The 18,252-nt window shown below is 49.1% G+C and overlaps 4 protein-coding genes across 4 annotated transcripts; 2 read left to right on the top strand and 2 right to left on the bottom strand.

Annotated features, from left to right (window-relative positions):
- Positions 1-7,566: 7,566 nt before the first annotated feature.
- On the top strand, positions 7,567-9,186 carry N0V96_002897 (uncharacterized protein; the record flags this gene model as incomplete). The annotated part of the gene is made up of 1 exon (XM_053199155.1): positions 7,567-9,186. The coding sequence occupies one exon, from the start codon at positions 7,567-7,569 to the stop codon at positions 9,184-9,186; it is 1,620 nt and encodes a 539-aa protein (XP_053043420.1).
- Positions 9,187-10,976: 1,790 nt separating this feature from the next.
- On the bottom strand, positions 10,977-12,707 carry N0V96_002896 (uncharacterized protein; the record flags this gene model as incomplete). The annotated part of the gene is made up of 1 exon (XM_053199154.1): positions 10,977-12,707. The coding sequence occupies one exon, from the start codon at positions 12,705-12,707 to the stop codon at positions 10,977-10,979; it is 1,731 nt and encodes a 576-aa protein (XP_053043419.1).
- A 1,729-nt stretch (positions 12,708-14,436) lies between these two features.
- Positions 14,437-16,714, top strand: N0V96_002895 (uncharacterized protein; the record flags this gene model as incomplete). Its single annotated transcript, XM_053199152.2, has 3 exons — positions 14,437-14,711; positions 15,237-15,258; positions 15,878-16,714. The coding sequence occupies 3 exons, from the start codon at positions 14,437-14,439 to the stop codon at positions 16,712-16,714; spliced, it is 1,134 nt and encodes a 377-aa protein (XP_053043417.2).
- A 285-nt stretch (positions 16,715-16,999) lies between these two features.
- On the bottom strand, positions 17,000-18,252 carry N0V96_002894 (uncharacterized protein; the record flags this gene model as incomplete). The annotated part of the gene is made up of 3 exons (XM_053199151.1): positions 17,000-17,333; positions 17,392-17,581; positions 17,643-18,252. The coding sequence occupies 3 exons, from the start codon at positions 18,250-18,252 to the stop codon at positions 17,000-17,002; spliced, it is 1,134 nt and encodes a 377-aa protein (XP_053043416.1).

The raw sequence follows: 18,252 nt of genomic DNA, 5'->3' as shown, positions 1-18,252 counted from the left end.
ATGCTACCTGTGATCGATCTATCTTTGGTACTATCCTAATCAAGACTTAGCACGAACCCGGGGAGACTTTCCGCATTCCGCTCAACGCCGGGCTCAGTCCCGAGAGCGGGGTTAGCATCCCGTCGGGGAGATGCTGAGAGTACGGATTGTCGGATACATATCAAGTGGGGACGTTATCCTCCGAGATAAAGGAACCCCACCCACAAAGCCGCCCATTTCTCGCATCTATCATCTTCGAGTTATCGTGTCGCCGTCTTCTTGTTGTTCTTGCACAAGCTTTCCCATACCTCTCCTACGCAGTGTTGTTCATATAACTGCCAAAGCCAAAACACATTGAGCCCGGCAATGTCAGCTAGGAGCGGTGGCGGCAGGAGCCGTGCCTCGAAAAGGCGCACACCGAAAGCGTAAGTCACGAACTGGCTATCCTTGTTAATCCGACTTGACCGGACGTATTTGCTGACGATTCTTCGGCTGCGAAGCTGCACAAGATGTCGCGATCAAAAGATCAAATGCTCGGGCTCAGACCCCTGTCAACAATGCAGCAAAAGAGAGCAGGAATGCATCTTCCCAGACGAGTCCCAAAAGGTGGTGGTCACCAGGAGGTAGAACTTCAGTCTGATCGACTTACTCCTGGTATTGTAATACTCGGTTTACTCACAAAAGGCTCTAGATATATTAGCGACTTGCAAGAAAAGCTGGCCGCATCCGAGCGCCGAGCATCTCTAATTGTTTCACAAGACACGCCCTTGGATCAACCATCAATCGAGAAATCGTGTCAGAGCAGGCTACTTCTTCAATCTACACGCACGAAATCAAATACTAACGGACGCTACAGTCGAATTTTCTCGCGACGCCACTGAAGGTTATCTCTCGACGCGAGACCGAACAGTGGGAACCATTTTCCCGGTTACGCCATCATCTTCGAGTGTGCTCGCTCCATCTCTCGGGGTTCACGTGCCCACACACGACGCACCACTCACAAATCCACTAGCTTTCCATACGATAGACTGGGTTCCTGGGCCTAGTGGTACTCCCGGTACGTCTGAGGTAACAGTTCCCTCCTGGTGCGGTACACTAACGGCTTGTCTTGCCTAATCAGTGTTTATGGGAACGTCTTCCAATTGGGCTTTCAATCGACGGGTCCTATCTATGACCCACGAAGCAATCACCGGTACTGCCTTGTCGCCGGAGAACCTATTCTTTGACGGAAAGGTTTACGACTTGAGGTGGGACGGAGGCAGAGGCCCATCTCTAGTAGAAGACTTTAGCCTTGCCAGTTTGCCCACCCAGGATTTTGCGATCTATCTAATTAATTCTGTCAAATTTCATTGTTGCCGATTATTCTATCTATTCGAAGAGGATAGTTTCATGGAGCACTTTGCCACATTCCATGCAACTGGCGCGGATCAGTCAAAAGTCCCTCGGCTGTGGTTTGTTCACTACCTCATTCTCTTAGCATTCGGCAAGGCGTTTGTTGTACAATCATCAAAGTCACACCAACCACCTGGAGCAGACCTGTTTGTGCAGGCTATGAAGCTTATGCCGGACTTCACCTTCTTCGAGTGCGACTACATAGAAAGGATGCAGGTACTCTGTTGCACTTCACTGTATCTTCACTGTATAAGTTGTCGTCCAGCGGCTTATCGATATGTTGGTGAGCCAAGCCCCTATTTGTGACCTCAGCTTCTGATAAGTCTCCTGCAGATCGGACAGGCACTTAGCACAGCATTTGAACATGGCCTACATACCGAGATGCAGAGTCACCACCTGGACGAGACGTATGTTCAGAGGTGCAGGTTAGTATGGTGGACAATATATGTCTTGGAGCGTCAGATGTCAGCGCTCATGGGAGTGCCTATGTTCATCTCGGACGAATGCGTCTGCACCCCGTTCCCCATATTTTACGAGCAAGCACAAAGAACCAGCGCGTTGCATATACAAATCAAGTTGGCTCAGGTACTGGGACAAATTCATCAAAGTAAGGCAGAGAGCCATGTACCCATCGTGAGCTTATCATCACCGCTCTGGTGGCTAACATCTTGTAATAGCTGTTTATGGCATCGAAGGACAGCTCGACAGTCGCTACTTGGGTGCCACCAAGTCTGTTCTTCAGAGTATAGCAGGCCTGGCCACAGATCTCCATGGATTGTTTGACATAGACTCCAGTGAGAACACATCAGGAGTCTCCCGTGTCTCAGCACATTTGCATCTGCAGTACCACCAAGTATGAAGAAATTCAATCTCAGTACAGAGGAATCGCTAACTTGGTGATACGAAGTGCATCGTTCTAACTACAAGGCCGCTGCTGTTTATATTTCTACAATCCAAACTCGGACAATCTGAATCGGTGCTGATGCAGTGGTTGCATTCCGATAGTATCAGAAGCTTACTACAAGTTTGTACCGATTCTTCGCGACAAATAGTGAAGATTTTGTCGAGATTGTTGAGTCATGGGTTGCTTGGTAAGCTGCTCACTCATTTTTTACAAGTAGAAGTAGCTCATTCGAGGGATCACAGAGAGCTTCCTAACATTCGATCTGGATGCTACATCAACAGCTGCTGTCGCCATTTCCATGGCCGCCGCTATTGAGCCGACTCTGATTTCCGATCTAGCAGCGTGGTCTCAACGGGTGTTTCTCATTCTCGAAGAAATGAGCTCTCACGGTAGTAAGATCGCAGGAATGATCTCATCTGAACTTAGACAACTTGATGGTTATCTTCGACATCTCTCGGAGAGTGCAGATGAGGAAGGGCCATCCCAAGTTCACGGGACACAGCGTACTAACTCTACCAATGATGTTGGACCGTACCCAACAAACCAGGCCCTGGGCTTGGAGTTTGGACAAAGCCTGGCGATGGATGCTGAGCTTAGCACAGACCTTCTGATTGATATCGCTAACTCGCTGGATCCCGAGAGCTTGAGCTGGGATTTTCCGGTGACCGAAGGTTAGTGGACAGCATCGAGTAGATCAGATCCAAAATACATCTCAATATTGCCTAGAAGAAACCAAAAGTGATCATGAATGGGGAACAGTGTGAGTTTTGGTCAGTTAAACCTGGGTATGTCTCTTGATACTCCCTTGAACCCTTTCCCCCCTAGGGTGTCTTGCCTGCCACAACATACATCCGCAATGATTAAGAATTATTCTTCTTCCACAGAGATGGCATCGGCCCTCCTTCTCCGTATAGTGGGTCCTTAATCGGACCAGGGACCTTCTCACACCTTCCCCGTTTCTCGTCTGTTTCCTGAACTGAATCCAATGCATACTCCATATCATAAGGCTCTTCCCGAGAGTTAAATCCCGTCTCGAAATCTTGTCAGCTTCCTGTGCGCATAAAGCCTTATTGGAAGCGATATTAAGGAGATCATACCAAAGCATAGAACCCAATTATCTCATAGTCATCCTCGGATTCTTTAACAAAGTGTGTCACTCCTGCCTAAAGTAAGGTAGTTAGCATTAGTGATCCAGATCCCGATTGGTTTCTGTCGGTGTTTAACAACTTACTGGCCATGCAAAGACATCCCCGGCACGAGCAACAAATTCGACACCCACAGGGTTGCCGAGCTCATCGGTGTCTGCGTCCAAAGGAGACTTTCCAAGAACGTATGTGCCACTGCCATGTAAGACAGTATACGCCTCGTGTGTTGTCAAATGATAATGGGGAGTAGCTGCGAGTGTTTCGTTGGCGATCTTCCAATGACCCCCTTTTACCCACTCCGAGGTGTTGATCGCTTCTAACGCGCCTTCCACTGTCCTGTTCCCCAGCGCGTTTCTATACACAATGACAGGAAATTTGGAATTGGGGGAATGAGGGGTGGGTGGAACATAAAAGGTCTCTGGAGAGATAGGGGATGATGCCATTGTAAGAAACAGAGATTGTCTACAGGAGGGAGATGTTGTTGGCGACAGGGCGTGCAATTTTGTTAGAGAAGCACGGTGGTGAATGGTTCAGTTAATCCGACTAGTTCGTGACCATCATGATATTTGTATCTTACTTTGACGGAGCTCCAGCGCGATCGGCAATGATAGCATGTCATCACGATTGCGAATGCTTCGTGCCTCAAACGTGCAACAGATGCGATGTGCGGGGGAGGAGTCGGTAAAACAGCCACCGGGAACTGGTTCCGCAGACCAAAGCAATGACGCCACAGTCTTGCAATGGGAAGTCGGATGCGTTTCCCGGAAGCCAATACCCGCTACAATACCCACCACGACGAGAGTGGTAAGTCTATCCGAAAATCGGCAATCCTACCACACCCAACAACCTAGTGATTTCTGCGCGGTATCTCATTAATTGCTGGAGGCCAATCAATGGTACCGTGGCGATTTTGGCAACGAAGCCGACCAATCTCGGATCGAATATCTGGGACTACCGCATCTGCAACGACTAAATGTGTGCCCATGTACATAATTCGAAGCCGTTGACAATGAAATGAAAAGGGCCTTTTGAGACTTTGGTTGGTCCGAGTCTCGCTGTGCCATGCATATGTATTGGACGGCTTGTCGGGTGTGCCTCGCTTTGTATCAAGCCGACAAGTAATATTTCGGTTCCGTCACCGGTATGATAAGCAAATGAGTAGGTTCAGTCGCCCAACTCTTGCTGTCTAAAGGATTCCAACACAACTGATGCATCATGATACAAATTCACGTATATAGAAATGACCTTGGAAAAAGATGTAAATGGTTGCTATGCTTGAAAGCTAAGCTGCCTTGTAGATGAAACCATAAACTTCCAAGACAGAGTGGTTGATCAGCCACGTCCTAGATGAATCCAGTACAGAGACTTCTCTCATATCGACCAGAAGCTTTTTATAACCCATAAGGTTACCAAAACTGTACGTAGCTGAAGAATCTTCTAATCTTCGGCTGCTTGTAGTATTCATCCAGTTGCTTGATCTCATCTGTTGACAGCGCTCGCCGACCCGTGATGCAGTCTGCTGTATTTGGATCACGCCAGGGTGTTCTGTAAATGACCTTGTATCCAAGCGTTGCACCGAGTATGAGAATGAGTCCGATGGTGTATTGGAAAAAGTTCTCTGCCGTGAAACCCCCGCCACCCTGAAATATGCTGGTCAGCCTTTTCGCGAAAAGAAAAAAGGATTGAGAAAAGATGAGATATCAATGACGTATAAAAATTCTAAGTTACTTACGATAGGGTTGATTCCGCAGGCTAAACATGAAGCCAGTAGAATCAACGAAATAAGCATCAACCAGGCAGGAGCCAAAGGCCAAGCAGATGATTCCCACGCATATGTCTGTGAAAACAGGGGGTCCCGTTGTGCCTTAATGGCGCATCTGAATCGCCAATTGGTGAAGGAGATGATGATCCAATTAGTGAAGAAAGAGGCACTAGTGATCGAGACCAACCAGTTCAATACCTTGATGCCATCACCTATGACTTTGTCAGCGGACATTTGCCATCAAAATGCTCTGCTCTCGGTTTCATGATACTAACCCGACAGCTGTATGTACGACAGCACAGCGGCAACGACGCACGTTACGAGCAGCGCCAGCCTCGGCCGACCCTTGTCGTCCACTCTGGCCAGGCGACTCGAGATGAGCTTCTGGTGTGACATAGAGCGCAGGACTCTAGAAGACAAGTATACTGATTCTGCGGCGATTGCCAGAACGCCACACATCATCCCGGCATTCAGGAGCGAGGATATGCCGCGAATTCCAGAGCTCTCTACAGCGATGACAAAAGGAGACGCAGAAACACTACTACCACCCAGCAGTCTTTCATCATCCGAGGGTACTAAAATTGTGATGAATATGACACTGAGCATGTAAATGAAGTTGACTCGGAACGGGACAAGCTTTGTTGCATGAGCCATCGAGAAGCGAGGACTATCGGCCTCGCCGCCCATGATGCCGACGAAAACTTGGTCGCCAACGGCCCATGTTGCTAGTAAGGCACAATTCGCAAATCCCTGTCTAGAGATTAGTTACAAGGCCATTTCCGACGATTGAAGTTGCTGCTCACGCTGAATCCGTTGAGAAACGGCGAAAGCCTTGTCCATGTTTCTCCCCGGTGCAGATAACCGTTTGGCCCAGCCCCAAGTACCAATGCTAGTGATAGTATGATTATAATCAGGAAGAGAAAGATTTTGATAATGGACGTCACATATTCAAACCAGGCGAAGGCTTTGTTGGGAAGAAGGAAGATAACGAAGCACGCGAACAAGAATAAGGAGACTATTGAGAAGAATCAGCTTCATTTCGACTCTACGTAATCAATAATGAGATCAAATATATACGCCCGAGACTTACTAGTCGCTGCTTGGGGAAATGATTCTGGAGCCCAGAAACGAAGGAGAACGTGAAAGAAGCCCGCTTCGGCCGCTACTATCGCAGCCCATCCTTCAGAAATGTGAGTGACCATAAGGCTTCATCGGGAGCTTTGTTTGCTCAACTCACCAAGCCACTCAGCGAACCCAGCACCAAACGCTAAGGCTGGATCGACCCAGCGGTCAGCGTAGTCTATATAGTTACCAGATACCGGGAAGGCGATTGTCATTTCGGAAAGTGATTGGAGAACAGCCCAAACACAACTGCAGACCATAAGGTATGCAATGACCATATTGCCGGGTCCTCCAGTAGCTAAAGCCTTGCCGGTTGCGATGAAGACGCCACTTCCAATGTTGGAGCCAAGAGAGATTATCTAAGATCATAGTGAGTAGAGCATTCGACAGTGTCTCCTCGTATATGATAGAGACTGACGTGAATTTGGCGCGGAGAAATGGACCTGTGGAACTCGCCGTTCTGGTCATCTTCTACCTGACCCACGACAACACTGCTTATGGGTCGCAGGTCTTCTACACCAGTCTTCTCATCCCCCAACCTGTCATCTTTGCTGATGGGAAAGGGTGATGTAAGATGAGACATTGTATGGCCGGTAAGGAAGACTGAATCTGTGGTGGTGCATAAGTAGAAAGCGAATGAAAAATCGTGGCCAGGCGAGAAATCAGAGACCCGTCTTATGTGCTGCGGGAATCATCGAAATCCATATCATAGATAGCAAAACGTGTCCGGCTAGTCGCTATCATCGGCAATGAAAGAATGGCATGTTATCCCGTCAGCGACATGCGCCAAGACAATAGGTGAGATACTTTCTGCCTTTTGCCGGTTTACTATGCATCTCTTCTGATGAAGGAATCGTTGACCCTTCATTCCACAACCCAAGTGCCGCTACGGGAAACGCATCCGATGATAGCGAACGCTTGCGCCCCCGAGAAAGTTTGTCACCGAGTTGATCACTTGGCATGTCGCTGACACCCCGTACCTTTAGTAAGTATCGGATAGCATAGCCGTGAGGCACTGGCTGATACTGGAAGTGCAAGGAGACGGGATCGATTGCACGCCCTGGCGCATCCACAACCAACACGCAATGATGTGCCATTGAAGAACACAGCACGACAACAAGTGTACCCGTCGATGAAAATGTGGTCAATCGAGCAACATAAATAAGACTCTTATAATGAGAAAAGTCCTCGATAAATCCTCAAACTGTTCTACTCACCATCGCATATTTACACCCTGAGAAAGTGGAAGCTCCCATTTGACAATGCCATCACACACCAAAGAACTGCATTCGGACGTTATCGTCATTGGTGCAGGGTTTGCCGGATGTTACCTCCTTCGCAACCTACGCAAACAGGGATTCCAAGTCCAAGTCATTGAAGAAGGCCTCGGGTTGGGAGGCGTTTGGTGGCATAATCGATACCCCGGCGCCCGTGTCGACACCGCTACGCCTTTCTATGAGTTTTCTGATCCTGAGCTCTGGAGAGAATGGGCTTGGACGGAGAAATACCCCAGCCAACCTGAGATTCTCCGATACTTCGAATTCGTTGACCGGAAGTGGGATCTTAGTAGGGACATCACTTTCGGCGCGAGGGTCACTGATGCAACATTCGATGCCCAGACCAATCGTTGGAATATCATGACCGACCAGGGCCAACTTTTGTCAGCTCGCTTCCTGCTACCCGCCATGGGGTTTGCCGCCAAGACATACGTTCCCGACCTAAATGGTCTTGACAGCTTCGAAGGATTATTGTTTCATACGGCTCATTGGCCTCACGAACCATTGGATCTTTCCGGCAAACGCGTCGGCATTATTGGGACAGGAGCTACCGGCGTTCAACTGGTTCAGGAAATAGGTCCAGTAGCTGAGAAGCTTGTTGTTTTCCAGCGATCACCCAACTGCACTATGCCGATGAGACAGAAGCTCTCGGCGGATGGGGAGCCAGATAAGAGTGGCTATGAAGACCTTTTCTCCCAAATGAAGACGTCTAGGGCTGGTTTCACATACCCAGTGGTCACCAGGAAGGCCATGGATGATACACCCGAGCAACAACAACTCCTTTTTGAAAGTCTCTGGGAGGAGGGCGGGTTTGCGCCTACTCATGGCAATTACTCAGACTTTATGACAAACCTGGAAGCGAACCACTTATTCTACAACTTCTGGCGGGACAAAGTTCGACAGAGGATACAAGTGGACGACCCCGAATTGATCGAGAACCTCGCTCCAACGAACCCGCCCTATCCATTCAGCACGAAACGGCCATCCCTTGAGCAGAACTACTACGAAATTTTCAACCGAAATAATGTCAGTCTAGTCGCCTTGAAAAAGAATCCCATCGAGAAGATTCTACCGAGTGGAGTGAGGATGGAAGATGGCGCTTTCCATAAGCTCGACGCTTTGGTCCTCGCAACCGGATTCGATGCCATCACGGGAAGCTTCAGCAGAGTCAACTTTCGTGGTTTGAAAGGCAGGTCGCTGAACGAAATATGGAGAACTGGAACTCGCACGTACTTGGGTATGGCGACTTCTGGTTTCCCAAATTTGTTCTTCCTATATGGGCCACAGAGTCCAACCGCAACTGCTATCGGACCAGTCATCTCCGAGATACAGAGTGATTGGATCATTAGAACACTAGTTCATCTACGAGACAAGGGACTATCAAGAATTGATCCTCAGCCCACAGCCGAACAGACATGGGGACGTTTGACGGCCGACTTCTGCGATGCAACGCTGCTATCACACAACAAGACGACCTGGTACATGGGCGGCAACATTCCTGGAAAACAACGTGAAGCTTTGAGTTTTATGGGTGGAATACCGGAGTATCAGAGTGCCCTAAACAGTTGTTACTCGAATGATTTGCTGGGATTCAACTTTTGCTAGTTCGCTTTAGGCTTTGAGCAACAACCTAATTCAAGTAGTTGGCAATCTAGCAGATATTTCAGACAATGTAAGTGATTGATGACCATCGATACAAAAACGGGTATCAAGCTTGCGATCTCTGGTTTCCCCTAATATACTTTGCAATTGGATGCATGGCGCCGCAAGAAAGTCAAAAACCTCGCCAACTCATTTGATATATGAAGGAACACATGAGTATATGTAAAAGCACCACCAACATTTGATACCTTCTTTAAATAGCAAAGATGCAATTCCTTCTGAGAGACGAGCCCCGGTACAAGGTTATCACAGAAGTTCTTCCTATGACAGTGCCGGGAATGACTAATCTACTTCATTGTCGTTTTCAACTGCGCCACGACGTAATTCTAGTCATCTTAGTGCTTACTTGCCCCCACTTTGAGCTTGCAAACCTAATTCGCCAACGCATGTGTAGGATGGCATGGAAAGGATTGCGCATGACGAGTTAACTCATCAAGTATATAAGCACACTTGCGCCTCTCTCTTGATTTCCATGTCTTATTGATATCCTTTTGTGGAGGATAACTTGTGGCCTCCAAAAGCCACTTACTGCCCCGCTCGAGTCGAAAACGTCTTTAGAGGCGACGCGGCTTCGTAGCCCAATACTCAGAACGATATGAAACTAATCATAGCGGGTGCAAGCGGCTTCGTAGGAACGGAGTTGCTCAAACAGAGTCTCCGCATCCCTGCCATAAAGACAGTCGTTGCTCTTACTCGACAACCGCTCATGATACAGGCAGAAACCAGTCCCAATGTCGACCATTCAAAGCTGAAAAATATTATTGTTGAAGATTACAACCAGTACTCTGTCGAGACCAAAGAAGAGTTCGCCACTGCCGATGCGTGTATCTGGTACGCCTGTTCAGGGAGCAAGACTCGTATGCCCTAAACTTGAAATTTGAGATTATGCTAAAAGTTCTTCGAGGGGTCAATAGGACAGTGGCTATCACCCCCTCGAAATCAGCGTTTTATGGCTGGGACGAGGTTTGTCGAGTGTGTTACGAATCACCTCTTGCCGGGTTTCGAGCAATGCTGGAAGCCCGTAGCTCGTCAACGGCTACCAACAAAAACACACCGTTCCGTTTTATGTACATGAGTGGTGCCAAAACAGAAAGGGACCAGTCGAAAACTCCAAGCTTCAAACCCCAGTACTCACTTTTGCGGGTATGTGGTGACGATTCCCCGCCGTTCCTTTCCTCATTGCGACCCCGACACTAGTCCAACTTGTTGCATTGGGGTTCCTGTATCATTTATTCCGTCGTCCTCCATTTTAACACTTTTGTGTGACAGGGGAAAACTGAGACAGCAGTCTTGGCTCTCGCTAAGGAGCACGACCCACAATCCGATGCTTGTATTGTCAAGCCTGGACTTATAATAGCACCTAACGACTTCCTGAAGATGGCTCTTGCGTATGCATTGAAGTGGACTGTGTCGTTGCCGAGTGTTGGGGTCAGAGAAATTTCGACTGTCATGTTGAATCAGTCATTATTTGGGTTTGAGAAGGACACGCTTGAGAACGACGATCTTGTTCGTCTAGGAGAGAGCGAACTGTAAGCTGATTCATTCAGAATCTTGCTCTCAAATTCTTGGATGTGACAATATCAATGTAATACTCGAAGAGCTTTCTGCTCTACCATAAAGTCCAAACAGCAGCTATATCAGCAGTGCGGTATTAGTTTGTTTTGTTAAGGAGTTTGCGTGCACGTGGTATGAATGTATATTATTAACATGCTATAATTACATGGAAAAGGGTTTCAAAGGAATTTGACGGATTCAGCCTTCTCGAATGCGTACGGAACACTCGGAGTTTTCCACTCAGGAGATGTTTCTTTTTCGCCCTCAAATTTGACCACAGGTCTCAGAATACTCAAGCGCTTCCTGTCAAAGGCACTTGAATCAAAGCTCTGGAACCATTCGCCTTCGGGGTCGAAAAAGTTGCCAAGAACCTTTGTCCATCCATTCCAGACAGTTACTAGAAGATCCAGAACATGATGAGCACCCCTCATTTCTCCCCATTGGAAGCGCTCTTTGCACTCTTCCACAGTGTTCTTAGGATAGAGGCCGACCTCTTCGGTGAGGGCATAGGCGTTGACCCCCACAAGACTGGCATGTGAATAGTAGCTTCCACCCTCAGTTGCCCGTCGCTTCAGTCCTAGCATTGCGCCGACCGCGCCCAAGACACCGGTGGACATGTCGGAAATGGGCAAGCTAGGGAGAACGGCCTCGTTGCCGGGAAGTCCTAAAGATCTTCCTGTGACATAGGCAGAGCCAGCCGCAGCGTCGGCGATTTGTTGCCAGCCGGGTCGTTCGGCATAATATCCATCCGGTCCATAGCAGTTTTCTGTGACATACACGATTCCTCGGCCACGATCACCAGCCATCTTCAAGAGGTCGTTCAGCCCAAGGCCAAATTTGGGCATCTTGTTGATGCGGAAACCCTGGATGAACACATCGCAGTCGGAAACGAGCGATTTGAGAATCGAAGCATCTTCCTCTTTTCGCAGATCAATGGCGATCGTGCGTTTGCCAGCGTTCAATGAGAGCTGCATGATGTTGATATCCGGAAGATGGGGAGGGTTGATGCGGATTACATCTGCGCCGTATGAAGCAAGAATCGTCCCAATCTCTGGCCCAGCGATGACTCGGGTCATTTCCACAACCTTGACCCCTGCTAAAGGTCGTTTGTCTTGGGGGCTGAGAGGTGGAAAAGCGATCGGCGGTGTGGGCAACGTCTGCTCCTGCTTTTTTACATTGACCAGAGGGTGCCTGGAAAGAGACCGTCCCATCTCAGACTCGCGCCACTGTTTAGGACTAAAGCAGATGCTGCCACAAAATCCATTCAAAAGGTTTGTGATCTCCATTTTCTCTGGGCTTAGCTTTGAGGTGTGCTCAGCAATGTGCGCGGCCGCCTCATCGTTGGACTTGATGGGTGCTGACGGGTCAACGCCGATAGAGCGCAAGACTGGATCTGCGTTCATGCTACCGTGAAGAGAGTACCACACTTCAGGATTGCTGGTTGGGTAGAGGCCAGTCGCACGGTATTTGAGGGCAGTGTCGGTCCAACCCTGTTCCCAATCAGGTAAAAGGCTCTTGAGTTTGCCCTGTTTGACCATGCTGACAACATCCACACCATCGAGGAACGCAGTCGCTATGCAGCCAAACCAGACAGCTGCGTGTGTGGTGTTGACAGAGATCTGTCTGTCGTCCTTGTTGACGCCGCGGATGGCTAAGATTTCATCCGCAAGCACGCCAGTCATGGCGTGGAGAGCAGCGGCGACAGAAACTGCCTTGATGGGGCCGGGAATGACGGGGTACGCCTCTCCGGTAAATTTGACTTTAGAAAGAAGACGCTCATCTTGCGTAAAGCCCGGAGTTTGGCTTGCTATGACACGAAAAATCCGCTCCGTGTCTTCGGGTACGGGGATGAAGGTCTTGTCTGTGAAGGTGCCCGGACCATAAACATCGGGAATCCTTTCTGGTGCCATAGTGACGGGCAAGGTTGATAATTATGAGGTGCACAAGTCTGAATAGGGTGTATGAAGCCGTGTCGATTCAGGTTGAGACCCTTAGATGTGGTGTTTAAATGTGATGATGAAGCGGAAAGGTAGGTTGGTCACGAAGGTGGTAGATTTAAATATGATGTTCTTCAACAAACTTCGCCTCAAGGACTGCGCGGTTGCCAACAACGAACCTCGCGGATATAGAGCGGAACGTGACATCAGGGATTTCGGGAGGACCGCAAAGCGATCCGGTGTGACCGTTGTCGGAAGAATTGCCCCCTGGAGCATTGCGGGAATATGCGGCACGAGGCCGACGTTGTGGGGAAGAGGACGGAGAAGAATGACGTTGCTCGGACTCATGTCAACGCTCAGGGTGAGCCGAATGCTGCGTGAATGGGATCCACATATCGGGTGCGAAATGAATGCGAAAGCCGGAGGTCGAGGTCGAGGTCTCAAGCAAAAGCCAGGATCGTGAGCATGGCCACCTACTAGCTTACGTAGCATTGATGACGTTGGGTCTCAACGGAGACCACATTTGGCCATTCCGTATCCCGTACCGGTGTGATGCTGACCTGGTTTCTTTGCAACAGGATCTTGTTTCAACTCGTGGGGATCCATCTCGACAGAAGTTTTCTGGAATATTTAGCGGCAGTTGCATGGGGCCGGGAGAGCCAAGCTTGGCGATCCGGAGCTGGCGCGTGAGTCGCGGACCCACCAGTCTTATTCCGCGCGCGGAATTATGCCCGTTACCCCATAGATCGGTATCTTTATCGGTGTCCACTCGTCGGCGTTGTGGGCTCTTCACATTACAACTATTCGGAGTTCGAGACTTTGAGCTCCAACATTGGCCCGGTGGTCTTCTTCTCCATCTCGGAGGTGCCGGCAAGCAGGCCTCTGTTGCATGTATCCACGAGAACCCGATCTCTTGAATTCAGAACGCTGGCTTTGTCCTCAAGTTCAGCCACCACAGGTAATCAATAGGTGCTTGCTTCTCTTGGTTTTTACCATAAATGTCAAACTTCACCTTTCCCCCCGGCGGCCACGTTGCTTCATTCTGCTTCTCTCAATCCGGCAATCTTCAACAACTATAATACATAACCATCATCGGACCAACATACCGTAACATAGCAGCCTCTTCAAAACTCACGCCGTTTACTCAATTCTCAAAAAACCCCTCTGTCCGTATTTGTACTTTTTTTTGAACATGTCGCATATTCAAAAAGTCGCCATTGTCGGTTGTGGCTCTATCGGAGCCTCTTGGGCTGCTCTTTTCCTAGCACAAGGCCTCCAAGTATCGGCTTTCGATGTCAACCCTGTTGCCGAAACGTTCCTTCGATCCCTTGTCACTGACGCACTACCCATTCTCTCGACGCTGGGTCTCGTCAAGAACGCCGCAGCGAAAGCCGAAAACATTTTATTCACGACGAACATGAAGGAGGCTCTCACAGACGCCGATTTTGTACAAGAAAACGGACCGGAGAAACTGGATTTCAAGCGGAGATTGTTCAACGACATGGCGAACATTGTTCGGCCAACCACAATCATTGCTACGAGCAGCAGTGGCCTGACTTGTTCAAGTATACAGCTCGGAATGGATCCATCAAGCTGGCCTGAAAGATGTGTCGTTGGCCATCCTTTCAACCCTCCGCACCTCATCCCCCTTGTGGAGGTAGTTGCCGGTAGCCAGACATTATCTGAAACCGTCAGTACCACCATGGAGTTTTACGAAAGGATGGGGAAGAAGGCAGTGCACGTTAAAAAAGAAGTCGTCGGTCATGTTGCCAACCGTCTCCAGGCAGCCTTGATGAGAGAGGTCATGTACCTACTGCAGAAGGATGTTGCCGGTGTTGAGGATATTGACAAAGCAATGAGTTACGGCCCCGGTCTCCGGTGGGGCGTCATGGGTCCGAACATGTTGATGCACTTGGGAGGCGGTGAGGGCGGAATCGAGTACATGGCGGATCATTTGCTGGGTCCCCTGATGTCCTGGTACGCACCTGAAGACCCTCAAGTCACAGAAGAATTGAGGCAGAAATGGGTCTCGGGAACGAGGCAGGCTGTGGATGACAGGGCTTATAGACAACTCGCAAAGCAGCGAGATGAGGAATTGGTACGACTCCTAAACGTAAGGAAAGAGTGGGATAGCTATGCGGACACGAGTAAGGACCCGATCGCAGAGTAGCATGGAGGGTTGATCCACTGCATGCGAGCTTTCGTTCCTTTCCATTCAGAGCCTGTTCTTAGATATTCTCAACATAGACTTGGTATTACAAATGATTCGTGTGTTCGGTTCTACTTAGCCACTTCATTTCCTTCCGGAATTTCCGGTGGGTACTTATGCAGCTGATCCCTTTATATTCCAATAACACATGGATGTCAGTCATGAGTTGGGCCAGAGCATGCAGCTTGAGTAGGTGGGTAAATGAGCAATACTACAGTCGCCGAGCGCCAGAAGGCTGCCATGTAAGTGATGCGGAGACACAGAAATAGAAGGATACTCGCGCAAGATTCCAGGTGCATGGAACCCGAGTGTTCGGTATGCCACGTGCTTTGCCCCTCGATCTATTCTTCGTTACATAGTATTCTAGCTGTGATGTGCCGATTCTCACAAACGTCAATGGCCGCTCAACCGGGGTGCCATGTGGGCGGAACAGGGGGTGGATACAAGATTAGCAGAGTGGAGGCTCCCTGACCAGTGCGGAATTCATCCCGTTCGAAAGAAATCAGATCCGTGTTACATGACAACAGTGTGGACCTACAGATACAACAACGCTATGCGCGTGTCACGTAGACCGAAGTGCGAATACCGACTTGATCGGGAATACAGGAGTGGCCGAGAGCGGATCGACGCGCAACGCAGGGCAATGAAAAAACGACGAAGAGGAAAACTGTTCTACTTCGTCTGATGATCCGAAGGCCTCCACTGACACAAATACGCCCACACACAGAAAACGCTAGGTCATAAACCCAGCTCTTGGCCATGTATCTGATTTCGAAAAGATGACCGACCAAAGTTTGTTGATCAACTGACTATCTTAACTTACTGCATTACCCTTCGACACCTTGATCGAAAACCTCAATGAGTAAGCGACATGGGTTCTCAAATCCAACAACGCCTCTACATCCTCGACACTGACTTATCACACCCGCCCGAGAGTCGCCGTGGACGCATCTTATCATGTCTACCCGACGGAAGCGACCTGCGAACAGTAGTCGACAACATGGTGAATCTGCCTGACGGGGTTGTGATTGATCATGCCAATGGTCATATGTACTGGACCAACATGGGATCTAGCTTGAAGTCCAATGATGGTTCAATCGAGCGCGCCAACTTGGATGGGTCGAACCGACAAAGCATTGTATCGGCAGGTACCGTTGGTGTCTTCACGCCGAAGCAAATCACTATCGCCAAGCAAAGCAAGAAGCTGTACTGGTGCGATCGTGAGGGAATGAAGGTCATGCGGGCCAATTTCGATGGCTCTGATGTCGAGGTCCTCGTCTCAACTGGCAACACTGATGAAGAGAGAGTGGATCAAAGAAGGTGGTGCGTTGGTGTTACTGTTGACGAACAGCAAAACGCCTTCTATTGGACACAGAAAGGGCCATCCAAGGGCAACCAAGGGCGGATTTTCCGCGCGCCTATACATGCCTCTTTCGAAGACCGATTCCATCAAATTGAGACGGTAGTCGGCGGGCTTCCCGAGCCAATTGATCTTGACATCGACGAGGAAAATGGCGTGATATATTGGACAGATCGTGGAGATCCTCCTGCTGGAAATACTCTGAATCGAGCCATGATTCCTAGTGGTGAGAAACAGGAAACTCTGGCAGTACGATTACACGAAGCGATTGGTTTATCGTTGGACCAGCTGGCGGGAGTGGCCTACGTGACAGACCTTGCTGGCGGCGTCTACTCCGTTAATACGAAAACTCACAAGAAGACTGTGTTATTTTCCGAGTTGGGTGACATTACGGGCATCGCTCTAGTATAATACCTTCAGAATAGCGAGTCCCTGAGTCCAAATTCCATCAATTCCACTACCTTCGGAAGGCATTGGTAACCAGAGTAGCTGTGCCACTGTGATGAGGCGTTTCACCAACACGAGAAAAGCGTAACTCAATCCCCCTATTCAAGTACAACTAGACGTGGACGACCTCACCTGCCAACTCATCAAAGTCCGATAAGTGGTCGAGCAACCGCTAAAAACTCTTCAATATTCTGGAGAAAGAGGCCGGGCTGCTCCAATGCCGCGAAATGTCCCCCCTAAAGTATTTAGTTAGACGCAGAACGTGAACACACGAGCTATTGGTGGAAGCAGGCGAACCTTTTCATTGCGCTTGTAGAAGACAAGATTTGGATGGACCTTCTCAGCCCATGCTTTCGGCAAGAGAATATTCTCCGCCGGAAACACCGAATAGCCAAATGGCTTTTCTTTGGACGTGGGAACAGAAAAGAGAACATTTGCTGCTGCTGCCCCCGCAAGAGCTCGATAGGGATACATGCTTCTTGGGAAAGTGTCTGTGTACCAGTAAAAGCTCACCATCCTGAAGATTGTGTCCACAGGAAGTAGATAACGAGAGTCAGGCCACTCGAGGAACTTCTCGCCAATCCTAGATAATGTTAGGCGACAACAATATCCTTGAAGTCATGACATGACATGGAGCTTACCAGGCCAACATGGCAAGTGGATTTGATGGTAGAACGAGACCAATTGTCGACGGTCTTAGGCCATGCTCGAGAAGATACGATGACCCGGTAGCGCTGAAGTTTAGCATTCGCTGTACGTGCTGTGTCTCAGCATCGGTGATGTTGACCGTAGTAAGAAGCTCCTCCTGGGATCCTGGAGCAAGCATATTAACTATCTGGCCGTTAGTACAAAACTGGACACCCACCGGAAATTCTGGGCTAGTATTGCTTACTGTGGAAAGCTTTGCACTGTGGATGACTGGCTGACAGAATTCTGGCGAGGAAGCTACCGATGTCACCACCCTGGGCAACATAACCCGACTCGAAACCAAGAGCGACCATAAGCTCGTTCATAAGCCTCGCCGCTATCTCAAGCGTGAGCTCAGTTTCGACAAGCCCACTGGAAAGTCCATAGTCCGGTAAAGAGGGAACGATGACATGGTAAGGAAGAGTCTCTTGGGTGTATTTGCTTCTCAAAATATCAAGCAGTGGAAGGAACTCGAGAAAAGACCCGGGCCACCCATGTAGAAAGAGCAGCGGTAAGGCATCGTTTCTCTTGGAGTAAAGACCAACGAAATGAATGTTTATGGGTCCAACATCGACGTCATTAATGGTGATGTTGAAGTTGGGGAAGCTATTGATGCGGTCTTCTTGCTTCCGCCAGTCAAGCTCAAGCCACGCATCTTTCGCTTTAGCGAGCCAGTTCTTGGTGGTGCCAAAATCCGTGTTGTTGTCAGTATTATACCAGGTTTCGGGACCAATCTTCGAAGCAGAGAGGAGCGATGTGAAATCTTCGATCCTGGGGTCTGGAACGTGAAGTTCAAGCTCCTCTGGGGAAGCCAT

The sequence above is a fragment of the Colletotrichum fioriniae genome (genome assembly GCF_027942845.1).
Source record: "Colletotrichum fioriniae strain IMI 355084 chromosome Unknown scaffold_2, whole genome shotgun sequence".
NCBI classification, from domain to species: Eukaryota; Fungi; Ascomycota; class Sordariomycetes; order Glomerellales; family Glomerellaceae; genus Colletotrichum; species Colletotrichum fioriniae.
Note: the sequence above shows the minus strand (reverse complement) of the source record. Positions and strands in the feature narration are given on the sequence as shown.